The sequence below is a fragment of the Salvelinus alpinus genome, chromosome 10 (assembly GCF_045679555.1).
Source record: "Salvelinus alpinus chromosome 10, SLU_Salpinus.1, whole genome shotgun sequence".
Classification (NCBI taxonomy): Eukaryota; Metazoa; Chordata; class Actinopteri; order Salmoniformes; family Salmonidae; genus Salvelinus; species Salvelinus alpinus.
The window spans coordinates 3392550-3409798 of NC_092095.1; the positions used below are offsets into that span (position 1 = coordinate 3392550).

At 41.6% G+C, this 17249-nt stretch overlaps 1 protein-coding gene across 8 annotated transcripts in view; it reads right to left on the reverse strand.

The window, feature by feature from the left end:
• LOC139531455 (triadin-like) overlaps positions 1 to 17249 on the reverse strand; it is a 56753-nt gene that overhangs the window by 23449 nt on the left and 16055 nt on the right. For all 8 annotated transcript variants that reach the window (XR_011666367.1, XM_071327917.1, XM_071327911.1 and 5 more), the window contains exons 3-5: positions 14208 to 14275; positions 304 to 536; positions 164 to 224 (exon numbers count right to left, since the gene is read on the reverse strand). Coding sequence is in view for 7 of the 8 variants with exons in the window: in XM_071327917.1 (XP_071184018.1) it covers positions 164 to 224; positions 304 to 536; positions 14208 to 14275 (362 nt within the window). In the remaining variant the exon portion in view is untranslated. The remainder of the gene's footprint in view (positions 1 to 163; positions 225 to 303; positions 537 to 14207; positions 14276 to 17249) is intronic.

The following is a 17249-nucleotide window of genomic DNA, read 5'->3' on the forward strand; positions in this document are numbered from 1 at the left end:
CACAGGGAAAAGGGTCGACAATCAAGACAAGACATTTCTACAGATGACTTGCTGATGTCATACAGAGGTGGGCTGGTGAGGCATTAACATATGCCCAGAGATACTGCCACAGTAACAAGCCATTTCAGTCACTAGCTATCAGTTATTAACAGTCATCACCTACCAGTATCCAGCAAAGTGCTCTCTGCGGTCCCCTCCTTGTGCATCTCTTCTCCTTGGGGCACCTGGTGTCAACAACAGATCATAAGTGTGCATTCTGACATTTCATTTAATTCCATTGCAGAATAGTACGAGGTGTTTTACCGCTTCACCAGTCTCTGGAACTGATGATGGTTCTCTCTCCACCTTCTCTACAGGGTTACCAGTCTTCTCCACCTTCTCTACAGGGTTACCAGTCTTCTCCACCTTCTCTACAGGGTTACCAGTCTCTTCCACCTTCTCTACAGCATTGGCGGTCTTGTTCTCCTTCTCTACAGTGGCGAAGGTCAGAGGGGGAGACAGAGGGGGAAGCTCTTCCCCAACATCAGAGGGAGAATCTGCAGGACATATTAAGTCACATTAGTTATTGGGTGTCCAAAGACAAGGTAACATACAGGATAGATGATGGGTCATAGGGATGGGCATTTTAAATCATTTCTCTATTTGAATAGTTAAAATAAAAAATAAAACATTGCTCTACTCTGACCAACCAGAATGCCACCAAACGCCAGCACAGCAAACAGTGTTGTTTTCAGGGTGTTATATCAGTACAGTAGCCTATTCTAACAACCACAGTGAAAGAGAAGTCTGATGTTTGCCATCATAGAACTAAGGATGTGACAAATGGAAAACATTTGTTAACGTTTAAAACATAATTTGTCGGTTTTCCAGCCCTATTGAGTATGACTGCTAGGGGGCAATTCAGTTCTGTGTGTTGGACAATGACTCTTACTTCAGTCCCCCGGGTTTTGTCAAGTCAAAATGGACTTTTCCTAGCAGGTTTAGGAAAACTTCTGCAGCAAGTTCATCCCACTTCATTTGTATTTATTATGGATCCCCATTAGTTCCTGCCAAGGCAGCAGCTACTCTTCCTGGGGTCCAGCAAAATTAAGGCAGTTTATAGAATTTTTAAAACATTAAAATAAATGTTCTGATTTCACAACACATTGCATCTGTACTACCATTACTGTACCTCAAATTACACTTCAAAGTTTACATTTCACTTCTCAAAGTATTGCCATTTGCCAGACAGGACTTTCCTGCTGTCGCTTGCCTTTCTCTGCCATTTTTCCAAGTTGATGATGTGTGGAGCTCTTTATATCTGTGGCAAATAATTTGAAAGATGCATGTCTCCTACTGTTACAGCAGGTATTTGTTAAATGTTTTGTTTTCTGATGACGATGGGGCTCTATTAGGAGGTAGTTTTGTGATAACTGTACTGTGATTTGAATTTTGTGGGGGAAAAACAGCTAACGTTAATGACCCCAAATTTGTCTATCTATAAATAAATGTGGCATTGGGATAAACATTACTAAATGGTTTGTCACATGATCCGAATACAACCAGTGTAGACCTCACTGTGAAACGCTGAATACAACCAGTGTAGACCTCACTGTGAAACGCTGAAAACAACCAGTGTAGACCTCACTGTGAAACGCTGAAAACAACCAGTGTAGACCTCACTGTGAAACGCTGAATACAACCAGTGTAGACCTCACTGTGAAACGCTGAATACAACCAGTGTAGACCTCACTGTGAAACGCTGAATACAACCAGTGTAGACCTCACTGTGAAACGCTGAATACAACCAGTGTAGACCTCACTGTGAAACGCTGAATACAACCAGTGTAGACCTCACTGTGAAACGCTGAATACAACCAGTGTAGACCTCACTGTGAAACGCTGAATACAACCAGTGTAGACCTCACTGTGAAACGCTGAATACAACCAGTGTAGACCTCACTGTGAAACGCTGAATACAACCAGTGTAGACCTCACTGTGAAACGCTGAATACAACCAGTGTAGACCTCACTGTGAAACGCTGAATACAACCAGTGTAGACCTCACTGTGAAACGCTGAATACAACCAGTGTAGACCTCACTGTGAAACGCTGAATACAACCAGTGTAGACCTCACTGTGAAACGCTGAATACAACCAGTGTAGACCTCACTGTGAAACGCTGAATACAACCAGTGTAGACCTCACTGTGAAACGCTGAATACAACCAGTGTAGACCTCACTGTGAAACGCTGAATACAACCAGTGTAGACCTCACTGTGAAACGCTGAATACAACCAGTGTAGACCTCACTGTGAAACGCTGAATACAACCAGTGTAGACCTCACTGTGAAACGCTGAATACAACCAGTGTAGACCTCACTGTGAAACGCTGAATACAACCAGTGTAGACCTCACTGTGAAACGCTGAATACAACCAGTGTAGACCTCACTGTGAAACGCTGAATACAACCAGTGTAGACCTCACTGTGAAACGCTGAATACAACCAGTGTAGACCTCACTGTGAAACGCTGAATACAACCAGTGTAGACCTCACTGTGAAACGCTGAATACAACCAGTGTAGACCTCACTGTGAAACGCTGAATACAACCAGTGTAGACCTCACTGTGAAACGCTGAATACAACCAGTGTAGACCTCACTGTGAAACGCTGAATACAACCAGTGTAGACCTCACTGTGAAACGCTGAATACAACCAGTGTAGACCTCACTGTGAAACGCTGAATACAACCAGTGTAGACCTCACTGTGAAACGCTGAATACAACCAGTGTAGACCTCACTGTGAAACGCTGAATACAACCAGTGTAGACCTCACTGTGAAACGCTGAATACAACCAGTGTAGACCTCACTGTGAAACGCTGAATACAACCAGTGTAGACCTCACTGTGAAACGCTGAATACAACCAGTGTAGACCTCACTGTGAAACGCTGAATACAACCAGTGTAGACCTTACTGTGAAACGCTGAATACAACCAGTGTAGACCTTACTGTGAAACGCTGAATACAACCAGTGTAGACCTTACTGTGAAACGCTGAATACAACCAGTGTAGACCTTACTGTGAAACGCTGAATACAACCAGTGTAGACCTTACTGTGAAACGCTGAATACAACCAGTGTAGACCTTACTGTGAAACGCTGAATACAACCAGTGTAGACCTTACTGTGAAACGCTGAATACAACCAGTGTAGACCTTACTGTGAAACGCTGAATACAACCAGTGTAGACCTTACTGTGAAATGCTGAATACAACCAGTGTAGACCTTACTGTGAAATGCTGAATACAACCAGTGTAGACCTTACTGTGAAATGCTGAATACAACCAGTGTAGACCTTACTGTGAAATGCTGAATACAACCAGTGTAGACCTTACTGTGAAATGCTGAATACAACCAGTGTAGACCTTACTGTGAAATGCTGAATACAACCAGTGTAGACCTTACTGTGAAATGCTGAATACAACCAGTGTAGACCTTACTGTGAAATGCTGAATACAACCAGTGTAGACCTTACTGTGAAATGCTGAATACAACCAGTGTAGACCTTACTGTGAAATGCTTACTTACAAGCCCTTAACCAACAATGCAGTTAAGACAAAGAGAGTTAAGAAAATATTTACTAAGTAAACTAAAGTTTAAAAAAAGAAGCAACAATAAAATAACAATAACGAGACTATATACATGGGGTACCGGTACTGAGTCAATGTGGAGGATATATACAGGGGGTACCGGTACTGAGTCAATGTGGAGGATATATACAGGGGGAACCGGCCCCGAGTCAATGTGGAGGCAATATACAGGGGGAACCGGCCCCGAGTCAATGTGGAGGCAATATACAGGGGGAACCGGTACCGAGTCAATGTGCGGGGGTACAGGCTAGTCGAGGTAATATGTACATGTAGGTAGAGTGACTATGCATAGATAATAGAAAATAAAACAGCGAGTAGCAGCAGTGTAAAACAATGCAAATAGTCCAGGTAACCATTTGATCAGCTGGGAGTTGCGCAATAGTCTATCCTACACAATTGCACACAGTAGACTCAGTGTCCAATCCGAGGCACAAAAACAAGAACTCATTACCTTGATGCTTTCTCTTAAATCTAATGAGACTCTACTGTAAATCAAGCAGACGACATATGGTCAACTGGGATATTAGATCCAACATGGGTCCAGGCACAACGGTCTTCACCGGGGTAACGAATGAGACACCAAAATATTATATTCTGGACATTCCTCGTCAACACCTCTTTTCCAGCACGTTGGCTATTGCATCGCATGTACTGTCACCACAGCTGTTCATCACTTGACTGTCGTTCAAAATACCTTCCTGGATCAGATGTGGAAAAATAATCACCAAACGTGTATCCAATAAGTATTATGCATAATTATTGAAGAACCACATTAATGACATTATCAATTTAGGTATCAAGGTGACTTTCAGTAATACGGAACAAATATAAACGTAACATGTAAACAGTGGTGGAAAAAGTACTCAGTCATACTAGAGTAAAAGTAAAGATACCTTAATAGAAAATGACTCAAGCCACCCAGTAACATACAAGTATTTGGTTTTAAATATACTTAAGAATCAAACGTAAACGGAACTGCTAAAATATACTAAAGTATCAAAAGTAAAAATATAATTCCAAACATTAAGCAAACCAGATGGCACAATCTTCAATTTCTTTATTGACGGATAGCCAAGGGTACACTCCAACACTCAGACATTACTTACAAAAGGAGGCATGTATTTAGCGAGTCCTCCAGATCAGAGGCAGTAGGGATGACCAGGGATGTTCTCTGTTTAGTGAGTCCTCCAGATCAGAGGCAGTAGGGATGACCAGGGATGTTCTCTGTTTAGTGAGTCCTCCAGATCAGAGGCAGTAGGGATGACCAGGGATGTTCTCTGTTTAGTGAGTCCTCCAGATCAGAGGCAGTAGGGATGACCAGGGATGTTCTCTGTTTAGTGAGTCCTCCAGATCAGAGGCAGTAGGGATGACCAGGGATGTTCTCTGTTTAGTGAGTCCTCCAGATCAGAGGCAGTAGGGATGACCAGGGATGTTCTCTGTTTAGTGAGTCCTCCAGATCAGAGGCAGTAGGGATGACCAGGGATGTTCTCTGTTTAGTGAGTCCTCCAGATCAGAGGCAGTAGGGATGACCAGGGATGTTCTCTTGATAAGTGTGTGAATTGGACCATTTTCCTGTCAAAATGTCACAAGTACTTTTGGGTCTCAGGGAAAATGTAGAAAAAAGTACATAATTTTCCTTAGGAATGTAGTGAAGTAAAAGTAAAAGATGACACCCCAAAAAACTACTTAAGTAGTACTTTCAAGTATTTTTACTTAAGTACTTTACACCACTGCATGTAAAGTGTTGGTCACATGTTTCATGAGCTGAAATAAAAGATCCCAGAAATGTTCCATAGGCACACAAAGCTTTTTTCTCTCAAATTTTGTGCACAAATGTTTTGCCATCTGTTAGTGAGCATTTCTCCTTTGACAAGATAATCCATCCACCTGACAGGTGCGGCATATCAAGAAGCTGATTAAACAGCATGGTCATTAGACAGGCGCACCGTGTGCTGGGGACAATAAAAGGCCACTCTAAAATGTGCAGTTTTGTCACACAATGCCACAGATGTCTTAAGTCAATTGGCATGCTGACTGCAGGAATGTCCACCAGAGCTGTTGCCAGATAATTGAATGTTCATTTCTCATCCGGCTTCTTCACCTGCGGGACCGTCTTGAGACACCTGGCCAGCTGAAGAAACCATGTGCTTGCACAACCAAAGAATATTTACTGTCAGAAACCGTCTCAGGGAAGCTCATCTGTGTGCTCATCGTCCTCACCAGGGTCTTGAACTGACTTCAGTGGGGAAATGCCCACGTTCGATGGCCACTGGCACACTGGAGAAGTGTGCTCTTCACAGATGAATCCCAGCTTTAACTGTACTGGGCAAATGGCAGACAGCGTGTACGGCGTTGTGTGGGCTAGCGGTTTGCTGACGTCAACGTTGTGAACGGAGTGCCCCATGGTGGCGGTGGGGTTATGGTATATGCATACGCTTTGGACAATGAACACAATTGCATTTTATCAATAGCAATTTGAATGCACAGAAATACCATGATGAGATCCTGAGGCCCATTGTGGTGCCATTCATCTACCGCCATCTCCTCATGTTTCAGCATGATTAGAGGTCGACCGATTGATTTTTCAACGCCGATACCGATTATTGGAGGACCAAAAAAAGCCGATACCGAATAAAAATCGGCCAAATTTTTATTTATATATATATATTTGTAATAATGACAATTACAACAATACTGAATGAACAATGAACACTTATTTTTACTTAATATAATACATCAATAAAATCTATTTAGTCTGAAATAAATTATGAAACATGTTCAATTTGGTTTAAATAATGCAAAAACAAAGTGTTGGAGAAGAAAGTAAAAGTGCAATATGTGCCATGTAAAAAAGCTAACGTTTAAGTCCCTTACTCAGAACATATGAAAGCTGGTGGTTCCTTTTAACACGAGTCTTCAATATTCCCAGGTAAGAAGTTTTAGGTTGTAGTTATTATAGGACTACTTCTCTCTATACCATTTGTATTTCATATACCTTTGACTATTGGATGTTCTAATAGGTACTTTAGTATTGCCAGCCTAATCTCGGGAGTTGATAGGCTTGAAGTCATAAACAGCGCAATGCTTGAAGCATTGTGAAGAGCTGCTGGAAAATGCAGTAAAGTGCTGTTTGAATGAATGCTTACGAGCCTCCTGCTGCCTACCACCGCTCAGTCAGACTGCTCTATCAAATCAGACTTAATTATAATATAATAACACAGAGAAATACGAGCCTTAGGTCATTAATATGGTCAAATCCGGAAACTATCATTTCGAAAACAAGACGTTTATTCTTTCAGTGAAATACGGTTACGCATTTTATCTAACGGGTGGCATCCATAAGTCTAAATATAGCTTTTAACATTGAAGGTTGTGCAATCCATGTAATAATTACGTAAAATTCTGGCAAATTAGTTCGCAACGAGCCAGGCGGCCCAAACTGCTGCATATACCCTGACTCTGCGTGCAATGAACGCAAGAGAAGTGACAATTTCCCTAGTTTAATATGGCCTGCTAACCTGAATTTCTTTTAACTAAATATGCAGGTTAAAAAAAAATATATATTCTGTGTATTGATTTTAAGAAAGGCATTGATGTTTATGGTTAGGTATACATTGGTGCAACGACAGTGCTATTTTCGCGAATGCGCTTGTTAAATCACCCGTTTGGCGAAGTAGGCTGTGATTCAATGACAAATTGAATCCGCATCGATTATATGCAACGCAGGACAAGCTAGATAAACCAGTAATATCATCAACCGTGTAGTTAACTAGTAATATTGTTAAGATTGATTGTTTTTATAAGATATGTTTAATGCTCGCTAGCATCTTACCGTGGCTCCTTGCTGCACTCGCATAACAGGTAGTCAGCCTGCAACGCAGTCTCCTCGTTGAGTGCAATGTAATCGACCATGATCGGTGTCCAAAAATGCCGATTACAGATTGTTATGAAAACTTGAAAATTATCGGCCATTCCGATTAATCGGTCAACCTCTAATGATAATGCACAGCCCAATGTCGCATGGATCTGTACACAATTCCTGGATATAAAGACAACCTACACTGCCATAAATGCAAGGACAGAATTTTGGACAAATCCATCAAGACATCAACCATGATAAAGGATTAAACATACACTACATGTCCAAAGGTTTGTGGGCATTAATATGGAGTTGGTCCTCCCTCTGCTGCTGTAACAGCCTCCACTCTTCTGGGAAGGCTTTCCTCTAGATGTAGGAACATTGCTGCTATAACAGCCTCCACTCTTCTGGGAAGGCTTTCCACCAGATGTAGGAACATTGCTGCTATAACAGCCTCCACTCTTCTGGGAAGGCTTTCCACTAGATGATGGAACATTGCTGCAGGGACTTGCTTCCATTCAGCCACAAGAGCATTAGTGTGGTCGGGCACTGATGTTGGGCGATTAGACCTGGTTCGCAGTCGACGTCACAAATTCATCACGGAGGTGTTCGATGGGGTTGAGGTCAGGGCTCTGTGCAGGCCAGGCAAGTTCTTCCACACCGATCTCAACAAACCATTTCTGTATGATCTCGCTTTGTGCACGGGGGCATTGTAATGCTGAAACAGGAAAGGGTCTTCCCAAAACTGTTGGCACAAAGTTGGAAGCACAGAAATGTTTTGTCCATATTATTGCCCATGATTTTGGCATAAGATGTTTGACGAGCAGGTGTCCACATACTTTTGGTCATGTAGTGTAAGATATTAAATTCCAAGAATTATTATTATTTATTTTTTTAAACACACACACTAAGTAAGTTATACACTACCGGTCAAAAGTTTTAGAACACTGACTCATTCAAGGGGTTTTCTTAATTTTGGCTATTTTCTACATTCGAGAATAATAGTGAAGACATCAAAACTATGAAATAACTCATGTAGTAACCAAAAGTGTTAAACAAATAAAAATGTATTTTAGATTCTAGATTCTTCAAAATAGCCACACTTTGCCTTGACGACAGCTTTGCACACTCTTGGCATTCTCTCAACCAGCTTCATGAGGTCGTCACCTGGAATGCATTTAAATAAACAGGTGTGCCTTGTTAAAAGTTCGTTGGTGGAATGTTTCTTTCCTTCTTAAAAACCTCTACGCGGTGTTCCCCCCGCGTTATGGTTGACCTAACGTAGGCTAATGTGATTAGCCTGAGGTTGTAAGAAACAAGAACATAGACATATCTGATATGGGCAGAAAGCTTAACTTCTTGTTAATCTAACTGCAATGTTCAATTTACAGTAGCTATTACAGTGAAAGAATACCATGCTATTGTTTGAGGAGAGTGCACAATTTGAACATGAAAATGTATCAAACCAATTAGGCACATTTGGGCAGACGTGATACAACATTTTGAACAGAAATGCAATGGTTCATTGGATCAGTATAAAACTTTGCACAAACACAAAATTGTAATTGCACCTAACCTGGAATAATACATTACGGCCTTTCATTTCAAAGATGATATAAAAAACATTTTTAAAACATGTTTTTTTCCATTGTATTGTCTTTTACCAGATCTAATGTGTTATATTCTCCTACATTCGTTTCACATTTCCACAAACGTCAACGTATTTATTTTCAAATGGTAGCAAGAATATGCATACAGATTTTGGTATGTCATTTTAAGAGAACATTTTTTTTTTTAAAGGTTCAGACCCTTGTGTGTTCGAGCCAATCAGTTGTCTTGTGACAAGGTAAGGGGGTATACAGAAGATGGCCCTATTTGGTAAAAGACCAAGTCCATATTATGGCAAGAACAGCTCAAATAAGCAAAGAGAAACGACAGACCATCATTACTTTAAGACATGAAGGTCAGTCAATACGGAAAATGTCAAGAACATTGAAAGTTCATTTGCAAAAACCATCAATCGCTATGATGAAACTGGCTCTCATGAGAACCACCACAGGAAAGGAAGACAGAGTTACCTCTGCTGCAGAGGACAAGTTCATTAGGAGTTACCAGCCACAGAAATTGCAGCCCAAATAAATTCTTCAGAGTTCAAGTAACAAACATCTCAACATCAACTGTTCAGATGAGACTGTGTGAATCAGGCCTTCATGGTTGAATTGCTGCAACAACAAAAAACACTACTAAAGGACACCAATAAGAAGAAGAGACTTGCTTGGGCCAAGAAACACGAGCAATGGACATAGACCGGTGGAAATCTGTCCTTTGGTCTGGAGTCCAAATTGGCGATTTTTGGTTCCTAACGCCATGTTTTTTGAGAACGGGTGATCTCCACATGTGTATTTATCACCGTAAAGCATGGAGAAGGACGAGGTGTTATGGTGTGGGGGGTGCTTTTGATTTGTTTAACACTTTTTTGGTTACTACATGATTCCATGTGTTGTTTCACAGTTTGAGGTCTTCACTGTCACCTCGAAATGATACAACGACAAGGTCTCCCCATCTTGAGGGAGGACGGAGAGTGATTCTCACGGCCGGCTCCCTAATCTTTGTCGGCTGGGTAGTAGGACAGTATGTGCGTAGGATACCTACTGTTTGTGTGTGTATGTATGTGCGTAGGATACCTAATGTCAGTGTGTGAATGTAAGTAAGGAGCCAGTATAAAATGAATGGTTTTGTACAACGGACTAGCGTTCTCGTAAATAAACTTTCTGACGATCGTAGCTGGGCCTCCGTCTGTTTCATTCAACCAGTATCTTACACATTCTGGGTTGCAGACTGAGTAGTTTAATTGGGCTATGAACACTGAGAACATAATTCTCGTGACACAACCGTGTCAGCGTGCACTGCGCCCAGCCCGCCACAGGAGTCACTAGTGCGCGATGGGACAAGGACATCCCTGCAAGCCAAACCCTCAACCCGAACGACGCTGGGCTAATTGTGGGCCGCCACATGGGTCTCCCGGTCACGGCCGGCTGCGACAGAGCCTGGACTGGAACCCAGAATCACTAGTGGCACAGCTAGCACTGCGATGCAGTGCCTTAATGAAAAAGCTTTCTGAATACTCTTACAAGTGTATGAATAATAACATCTGTTTGGATATCCGGATATTCAATTAACCATGCCCATCCCTAATGGGTCATTCCACCAAGTCTAACACATGCCATTATGACTCCAATTGCATTGCTGTCATTCCACATCTTCCGTCCGGGGGAAATGCCTGACACTCCCAAATTGCTCCGTCTAAACGTTAACACGCTTCGCTTGCGATACCATTTTGGAAACACATGGAAATTACTGATGTACTACGCAGAATATGATGTACTATGCAGAAATCGCTCCGCCACTACACCAAATTTCAGTTCATGTGACAAAACAAGTCGAGTGTAGAGAATCAATGAACCATCTAAGACGCTAGGAAATGTATTTTCCAGAACCAAAAATATTGTTTTTTCAGCTGTTTGAAGATGGTGTACAAAACCTAAAGTAAAAGACGCAAAATGTAAGAATGGAAACATAGAAATAGCTCTACTGCTTCTTAGACTTGCTTTAAATGAGAATGACAGATCTATAACCAACATTTCTATGTGAATTTGGTTGGGTCGCCCAAAAAGATATTTGCGTAGAAACTCTACACAGTTGTAATCTGTAGGTGTTACTGAGTTGGCTGATACCTATGGATCTGGGGTAAGGCTGTACAGTGAAATATAAGTATGCCCCTCCCCCCAAAAATATTAAGTCTAATACATCCACAGAGCGATTTAAACACATTTGTTGGTCAAATGAACTAGTTGTCTTGTGCTGAAGTTATACAAAACAAGGTTGGAATGGTATATTATTTACTCCAAATATGGCATCATTCCACTATCTGTATCCGTTTGCATCACTTTCAATTAGGAACTTATTTTTAATGCGAATCGCAAATTCCACTAATGTGGCTGTACATTGCAATATTAATTTTCATTACACATTGTACGGGTAAGTTAATGTGGCTAATTCCACAGTGGTTTCAGTCCTGAAATAGCGTTTTTTGTAATGAACATTGATCTGGAGGTGGTAACTAGCTGGCACAGCCACAAATGCATGAAATCTGATTTTAAACCTAACCTTAACCACACGGCTAACCTTAACGCCTAACCCTAAATGTTTTCATGACTTTTTACAATACAGCCAATTTTGACTTTGCAGCTGGGAAATTGTTCAGTGCCGTCCGTATACAGGACAAGACTCATGACAATAAATGTCAACGTTATTGTGGCTAGCTTCACATAAGTGCTGCATGCCCCTTGGGTTCCGAAGAGCAAGTCGAACACTGGGAAAAGCCTACCAACATAATACATACAGTTGAAGTCTGAAGTTTACATACACTTAGGTTGGAGTCATTAAAACTCGTTGTTCAACCACTCCACCAATGTCTTGTTAACAAACTAGTTATAGCACATCAGTTAGGACATCTACTTCGTGCATGACAAGTAATTTTTACAACAATTGTTTACAGAGATTATTTCACTTATAATTCACTGTATTACAATTCCAGTGGGTCAGAAGTTTACATACACTAAGTTGACTGTGCCTTTAAACAGCTTGGAAAATTCCAGAAAATTATGTCATGGCTTTAGAAGCGTCTGATAGGCTAATTGACATCATTTAAGTCAATTGGAGGTGTACCTGTGGATGTATTTCAAGGCCTACCTTCAAACTCAGTGCCTCTTTGCTTGACATCATGGCAAAATCTAAAGAAATCAGCCAAGACCTCAGACAAAAAAAAATTGTAGACCTCCACAAGTCTGGTTCATCCTTAGGAGCAATTTCCAAACGCATGAAGGTACCACGTTCATCTGTACAAATAATAGTATAAACACCATGGGACCATGCAGCCGTCATACCGCTCAGGAAGGAGACGAGTTCTGTCTCCTAGAGATGAACGTACTTTGGTGTGAAAAGTGCAAATCAATCCCAGAACAACAGCAAAGGACCTTGTGAAGATGCTGGAGGAAACAGGTACAAAAGTATCTATCTACAGTGGGGAGAACAAGTATTTGATACACTGCCGATTTTGCAGGTTTTTCTACTTACAAAGCATGTAGAGGTCTGTAATTCCTGCTGCAGTGTGTGCAAACCTGGTCAAGAACTACAGGAAACGTATGATCTCTGTAATTGCAAACAAAGGTTTCTGTACCAAATATTAAGTTCTGCTTTTCTGATGTATCAAATACTTATGTCATGCAATAAAATGCAAATTAATTACTTAAAAATCATACAATGTGATTTTCTGGATTTTTGTTTTAGATTCCGTCTCTCACAGTTGAAGTGTACCTATGATAAAAATTACAGACCTCTACATGCTTTGTAAGTAGGAAAACCTGCAAAATCGGCAGTGTATCAAATACTTGTTCTCCCCACTGTAAATACAATATAGTAATGTACAATACAATGTATATCTATATCCACAGTAAAAACGAGTCCTCATATCGACATAACCTGAAAGAACGCTCAGCAAGGAAGAAGCCATTGCTCCAAAACTGCGATAAAAAAGACAGACTATGGTTTGCAACTGCACATGTGGACAAAGATCGAATGTTATGTTGAGGAAAAAGGGGGATGCCTGCAAGCTGAAGAACACCATACCAAACGTGAAGCACGGGGGTGGCAGCATCATGTTGTGGGGGTGCTTTGCTGCAGGAGGGACTGGTGCACTTCACAAAATAGATGGCATCATGAGGCTGGAAAATTAGGTGGATATATTGAAGCAACATCTCAAGACATAAGTCAGGAAGTTAAAGCTTGGTCGCAAATGGGTCTTCCAAATGGACAATGACCCAAGCATAGTTCCAAAGTTGTGGCAAAATGGCTTAAGGACAACAAAGTCAAGGTATTGGAGTGGCCATCACAAAGCCCTGACCTCAATCCTATAGAAAATGTGTGGGCAGAACTGAAAAAGCGTGCACGAGCAAGGAGGCCTACCAACCTGACTCAGTTAAACAAGCTCTGTCATTAATGGGCCAAAATTCACCCAATTTATTTTGGGACGATTGTGGAAGGCTACCCGAAACGTTTGACCCAAGTTAAACAATTTAAAAGGCCATGCTACCAAATACTAATTGAGTGTATGTAAACTCCTGACCCACTGGGAATGTGATGAAAGAAATAAAAGCTGAAATCACACTACTATTATTCTGACATTTCACATTCTTAAAATAAAGTGGTGATCCTAACTGATCTAAGACAGGGAATTTTTAAGATTAAATGTTAGGAATTGTGAAAAACTGAGTTTAAATGTATTTGGCTAAGGTGATGTAAACTTCCGACATCAACTGTATATTCATTTCTCTATTTAACGAGGCAAGTCAGTTATTAAGAACAAATTCTTATTTACAATGATGGCCTACCCCGGCCAAACCCTCCTCTAACCCGGACGACGCCGAGCCAATTGTGCGCCGCCCTATGGGACTGCCGATCACGGTCAGTTGTGATACAGCCCAATCTCGAACCAGGGTCTGTAGTGACACCTCTAGCACAGACATGCAGTGCCTTAGACCGCTGCGCCACTCGGGAGCCCCCATCTCCACCTCCTTTATACGTGACTTTGGTCAGGAATCTTAGTTTCCATTGACAACATGTGAGAGGATGAATATTAAAGAGAGTATATTTCTTACCCAAGTCTTTGAACCAAGTACTGGAGTCATCAATGTCCAGTTCGACATATCCCTTCGTGGTTGATGTGCTGACAGAACAGAAGAACATCAACATAGTAAGCAGTTTTCATCTACTAGTATTTATGACGATGGTTAACATTAGTATAATCAATGTATGACAACCTGATCACTGGTTACCCCATGCAGATTCAGCCAGAAGTCTGGCTAAAAAAAAAAAATATGCAAGTCTCTGCAAGCCAGAATGTTGAAAAGAATCATATTTACACTTCCTTTACAGGTTGTCCGTGCTGTTGGTCCTTTTGACGGTAGGAGGTTGAGATCGGGTATCCATAGGAAAATGTTGCTTACCCAATATTTCCAGCGCCGATAGGGTGTCACTTGTAAACAATAGCAGAATGTAACCGAACGTAGTTGACCCAAGCACATTTCCTTATCAGCTGAAAGAACTTGTGAAATTTGCCAGCTGCTTGCAACAATGTTCATTCTGTGGTTTGATTAGGCTCTGCCATATTGTGCAAGTGTTGGTCCCATGAAACAAAAAAAAAACAAAAAAAATTATATATATATATATATATATATATATATATATATATATATATATATATATATATATATATATATATATATATATATATATATATATATATATATATATATATATATATATATATATATGACCGAAAACAGCTTTTGGACATTAGCACTGCAATCACAAACATCAATTTGGATGACAATTTCTACTTCAACGAGTCGTCAGCTCTGGGCGTTCTGCTTACTCCGGACCAGGCGTTCTGCTTACTCCCTAATCCCCGGGACTCGAACGATGAAGCGATTGCGCAAGAGGCAAATGATCCTGGCGAGACTACGTTGGTGAACAAATAAATCGCCTCTATCCTTCTTTCGACTGGCAAACGTACAATCACTAGAGAAACTGGACGAGCTCCGCTCGAGGCTATCCCATCAACGGGACCTGAAGAACTGTAGTATTCTGTTTCTCGGAGTCGTGCGTGAACAAGGACAATATACATCTTTCTAGTTTTTACACGCATCGTCTCGACCAGACGGTAGCCTCTGGTAAGACTAAGGGAGGAGGGGTGTGTCTCTTTGTTAAAGGAAAACACCACGCAAAAACTCTTTTGATGCACAATCATTTGATGCATTTTGCATCATAGAATGCAAAATACATCGTACGGTGATGATTTCTGTATTTTGAAAGTTAAATATCTTGAAAACCTGATTACTTTCAAGCAAAACATTTTGGAACTATGTCAACAATGGACTAATGAAACAAATACCAAAAGATAATTCATGGGTGGAATTTTCCTTTAATAGCAGCTGGAGCATGATCTCTAATGTTTAGAAAGTCTCAAGTTTTTCCTCACCAGAGTAAGAATACCTCATGACAAGCTGCAGAACATACATAGCTGTATTTACCACCAGACCGCACTCAACGAGCTGTATAAGGCCATAACCTAACAACATGCAAATCCTGAGGCGGTGACCTGTGATTTTAATGCAGGGAAACAAATCCGTTTTAACTCATAATTACCAGGATGTCACCTGTGCAACAAAACTCAATCACCTTTACTCCACACACAGAAACGCATACAAGACTCTCCCTCGCCCTCCCTTTGGAAAATCGGACAATAACTATCCTCCCGATTCCTGCTTACAAGCAAAAACTCAAACGGGAAGTGCAAGTGACTCGCTCAATAAGGAAGTGGTCCAATGAAGTGGATGCTAAGATACAGGACTGTTTTGCTAGTACAGACTGGAATATGTTCAGCGATTCATCCGATAACATTGAGGAGTTTACGACACCAGTCAACCAGTTAAGTGCATCGAAGACGTGGTCCCCACAGTGACCGTACGTACATATCCTAACCAGAAGCCATGGATTACAGGCAACATCCTCACTGAGCGGGACACTAATCCGGACACTTACAAGAAGTCCCGCTACGACCTCCTGTGACAGGGCTTGCAAATTATCATGGATTACAAAGGGAAACCCAGCCACAAGCTGTCCAGTGACGCAGGTCAACCAGACGAGATAAATGACTACTATGCTTGCGTCGAGGCAAGCAACACTGAACCATGCATGACAGCACCAGCTGTTCCGGGCGACTGTGCGATCTCGTAGCCAATGTAAGAAAGATCTTTAAACATGTTATCATTCACAAGGCCAGACCGATTACCAGGACACGTACTCAGAGCACGCGCTGACTAGCTGGCAAGTGTCTTCACTGACATTTTCAACTTCTCCCTGACCGAGCCTGTAATACCTCAAGGAGAACACCATCGTCCTTGTGCCCAAGAACACCAAGGTAACCTGTCTAAATGACTAACCGCCCCGTAGCACTCACATCTGTAGCCATGAAATGCTTTGAAAGACTGGTCATGGCTAACACCATAATCCCAGAAACCCTAGACCCACTCCAATTTGCATACCACCCCAAAAGATCCACAGATGATGCGATCTCTACTGCACTCCACACTGCCCATTCCCACCTGCACAAAAGGAACATCTACATGAGAACGATATTCATTGACTAAAGCTTAGCGTTCAACAGCATATTGCCCTCCAAGCTCATCACTAAACTTAGGAACCTGAGACTGAACACCTCCCTCTGCAACTGGATCCTGGACTTCCTGACAGGCCACCCCCAGGTGGTGAGGGTAGGCAACAACACGCGGACCCTCAACACGGGGGCCCCTCAGGGATGCGTGCTTAGTCCCTTCTTGTACTCCCTGTTCTTCCACGACTGTATGGCCGGGCACACCTCCAATATCATCATTAAGGTTGCTGACGACACGACAGACTATAGGGAGGTCGTCAGTGACCTGGCAGTGTTATTTGTTGCACAACTTGACCTCAGGTATTTTCTTAAAATGTAGCTACAAAACTATTTCTTAGATATAACATTAAATTTAACGGTATTGAAAAACCATCCCGTGGCTTTTTCCCAAATACCCTGGTATAGAGTATACCACCCAAGCCTAGTGTGTGCGGCCCAGTACATCACCGGGGCTGAGCTCACTGCC